At 40.6% G+C, this 3,731-nt stretch overlaps 1 protein-coding gene across 1 annotated transcript; it reads left to right on the forward strand.

Moving 5' to 3' along the window:
* Window positions 1-752: 752 nt before the first annotated feature.
* LOC106809935 (spindle and centriole-associated protein 1-like) lies at window positions 753-3,560 on the forward strand (the record flags this gene model as incomplete). Its single annotated transcript, XM_014813174.1, is given in 6 exon segments — window positions 753-1,028; window positions 2,001-2,048; window positions 2,416-2,494; window positions 2,697-2,776; window positions 2,974-3,086; window positions 3,475-3,560. Coding segments are annotated over 6 exon segments (664 nt in total), but the record flags the coding sequence as incomplete, so codon positions are not given.
* Between the last annotated feature and the right edge of the window lie 171 nt (window positions 3,561-3,731).

The raw sequence follows: 3,731 nt of genomic DNA on the forward strand, positions 1-3,731 counted from the left end.
GTGTTAGTAGGCTGTTGGACTTTAAAATCAAAATGTGTACATTCTAACCCCCCTAAAATTTTCTCTCAACGGATTTAGACGTTTCACAAAATCGACCCTGGGACTGTGAAATCCGCGGATTTCCGCGGATCCGCGGAAGATTCTCATCCCTGTAAAATGGAGCGCTATTTCAACATAATACACATCCTTTTGGTGCGTGATTTCAACCACTTTTATGAGGCGCGATGATGCACGCACCATGGCACAATTTATGGTGCGCGGTGGAGCGCGAGCGCGATCGCGCCCCTTAAAAATGAAAGCCTGGTGTGTATGCGTGAGAGAGGGAGAGCGAGAGAGCGGAATGTGTATGTGTGTGTGTATGCGTGAGAGAGAGAGCGAACTAGAGGTGTGTGTGTGTGTGTGTGTGTGTGAGAGAGAGAGAGCGGAATGTGTATGTGTGTGTGTATGCGTGAGAGAGAGAGCGAGCTAGAGGTGTGTGTGTGTGTGTGTGAGAAATAGAGAGAGCTGTGCATGTGTGTGTGTGAGAGAGAGAGAGAGAGCTGTGCGTGTGTGTGAGAGATTGAGAGATAGAGAGCGAGAGAGGACGGATGAAAGGATAGACGGCAGCAGTGCATATATTGTATATTTTCGGCAATCAGCAGAGCGTTCCGTTGCGCAATCGTGCGTGTACGCGAGTCACGCGATCACTGTGTGAGTGTATGTCCGGATGCGTAGCCTGGAGGCTAGGCGACCGGTTCCGGACGCGTAGCCACTGCGATATTTTCGTAGTTATGTTCTTGTGTTTAATAAGAAATGGCGCGCCAGTTAAGAAGTTGTGTAACAATCGCCTTATTTACATAACCATTTTCGGTCATTTATTGTCTGAAACAATTAAATTTGTCATCAGGAAAATGTCACACATCAAATCACTGGCAGTAAGCAAACCTGGCAGGAGGCAGATACATCCAAGTCAACCGCCAAAAACAACTCGCCACGCGCATAGGCCCAGACAGACGAAGAAAAAAGCGTTGCCAGTGCCACCATGGGATGTAGGTTGAAAATGTTCATTGCCATTGTAATGTACGCCCAACTTGTATGTTATAATTTGTTATTGTAGTAGGACCACCACGCCTGCTGGACAATCAGTGTCTAAATTACGTTTCTTCATTTAAATCAATGTGACTCGAGTCGTAATAGGCCTACTGTCTAGTACTGATATAGGCCTAAACAATGCTGTGGGTCCTCGACCGGACACATCTCGAGGTGGGAAGGGTCACAGGAAGGGAGGCTACTAAAATCACTATAACCGCCGCTAAACCTACTGTTTAAACTAGTCTTATTTACTGGTACACAAATAGCATAACGAAAAATGTGTTGATATGATCGTTTTCTGATAATTTTTTTTTACTTGGCAGCAGCCATCACCACCGCCGTTAGCGCTAGGGCTGGTACCGCATACATGCAGTTGCTGCAGGCCTGTGGCAACTGTAGTACGTACGCGGGATATAGAGCCCTAGAGCACCTAGAGGGTGCAAATCCACTTTACTCTTTAGGCACCTTAGGTATCACGAAGTGATGCATAGATTTCTGTGTATCATCATGATCAACTGATGCACAGACTCCGTATATCAAGGAATGATGCAAAAACCCTAACCCTAACTCTAAGTGATAAAGTATAACCTTAGGTATCACGAAGTGTGTTAGGGTTAGCCCGGTTAGGGTTAGGGTTGGGGTTTTTGCATCATTCCTTGATATACGGAAAGTCTGTGTATCAGTTGATGATACACGTAACACAGAAATCTGTGCATCACTTCGTGATACCTAAGGTGCCTAAAGTGGATTTGCACCCATCCTGTTAACCGGTCGTTTAGCCACGGAACATTGGCGACCGGTTACCGGTCGAGGAGCCACGGCCTAAACACAAACTGAAACTCAATGGCCCATCTTGTCATTCACTGATCATACTTAAATAACAGAGCTGAGTGTGTGTAGACTTAGCTTAATAATATATGTAATTACAGAATACCGTTAATGATCTTGAAGTACACAAAGCCTCACCGGAAGAAATCGTAAGTAAATTAGGGCAGTAATAATTAGTTAATTACTAATTAAGATATAAATGTATTTCAAATTATTTTAATGTAATGGGTTGTGTATTTTTAATAGGTTTCTGATGTTTAACAGAAACGATGAAATTCTTACTAGTTAAACATATAATCAGGAGTAAGATAATATAGATAATCTATATTATCTTACTCCTGATATGATAATGATGATGATTCAGTTGTTTGATAAATGATAACAGATAAGATATCAATAGCATCCTTGAATACTTACTAATATAGAAGTTGTCCATACATTTTTAATGGTGATGTATTTTTGTCACTACACGCCTGACTGCATGATAAAAACACGGTTTACCCTGCATTTATGTAGAATAGACGTCAAGAGCTTCGGAAATCCAAGAATGTGGACCTTGTTAAGTGGGAAGAGCAAGAGAAGGCTATCCAGAGAGGTATGCAACTTACATCTTACCAGTCTGTCATTTATCCCTGACCAATCCGCTTGTGTTTATTTGTCATACGATTGTGACGACAGGAAGAAAGAAATGTTTAGTAAGAACATAAAAGCCATTGTGATCACAATGTTACACATGATAAGTTGGCATTATAGTTACATTATAGTTACATTATAGTTACATTTTTATGGTTTATTAGCGTGCAAGAATAAAGTTCCAACAAGTGTGGAGAAACGAAAGGCACATTTGCTCAGAGAAATCTTGTATGATGATAGCCAGGTAAGAAGATACTTATTTTACACTCTAGATAAATTTTGTCTTGCGATAATTATATAGTGTAGAATAAGTTGTGAATTAATCACAAGTGAACATACACCCGCTTCTTTACACTCATATTGGCTTTCATGTCTTGCTGTCAGATCACTTGGCATCTGTGATTGTGATATTATTACGGAATGAGTTGCTCGTCTTTATAGCTGCAGGATGTCTTGGATAAATCTGATAAAATGTTGACGGTAGTCCGGGATCTGTATGGAGATGAACTACGCCACAAATACAAAGCTCGTCCAAAAATCACTCCAGCTCCAAGGTATCTACTTATATACTTTACGTTATACATGGTAAGTGAGGTATTATGCAAGTGCAGTATATATGTGTTATAGTGGTCTCATATGCACTACCTGCTACTACTATGGCGAATTGTATTTGTGATAGATTGGGTATCGTTTGTATGTATATCTTCTTTTAAGATTGAAGAGTATCCACAATATGTCAGGTTTATTTACATTAGATTATTAGTACTTGGTATTGCTATAGCCGAGTAGATTATCAGTTGTCAAATGACAACCTATGAACAATTGAACATACAAACAAAGTTTAGTTACGATTTTTTTAGCGAAAATTTCTCTTTTGCAAAATCAGATTAGATGACCTTAGTGACAGTACATGGGTTTTACAGTTGGACATGGGTTTTTCAGTTTGGAGAAAAGCAGTGCTAAGGTTTTAAATGAATGGCCGCCCGACGAAGAAGTGTCTGATGATGCGACCCCCATCAATGCAGAAGGTTCATTTAATTAGAATAGACACCACAGCTGTTATTTCATTTATGTGTGTGATTGACATGAATTATCTGTCATGTCGCATACACACTGCAGCTACTTAAAGGCATACTAGGCCCATTGATTATGCAATGTTGACGAAGGCTAGAGTAACTGGCACCTTGTGTAGTTAATAA

This window comes from Priapulus caudatus, unplaced genomic scaffold, assembly GCF_000485595.1.
Source record: "Priapulus caudatus unplaced genomic scaffold, Priapulus_caudatus-5.0.1 Scaffold397, whole genome shotgun sequence".
Taxonomy (NCBI): Eukaryota; Metazoa; Priapulida; class Priapulimorpha; order Priapulimorphida; family Priapulidae; genus Priapulus; species Priapulus caudatus.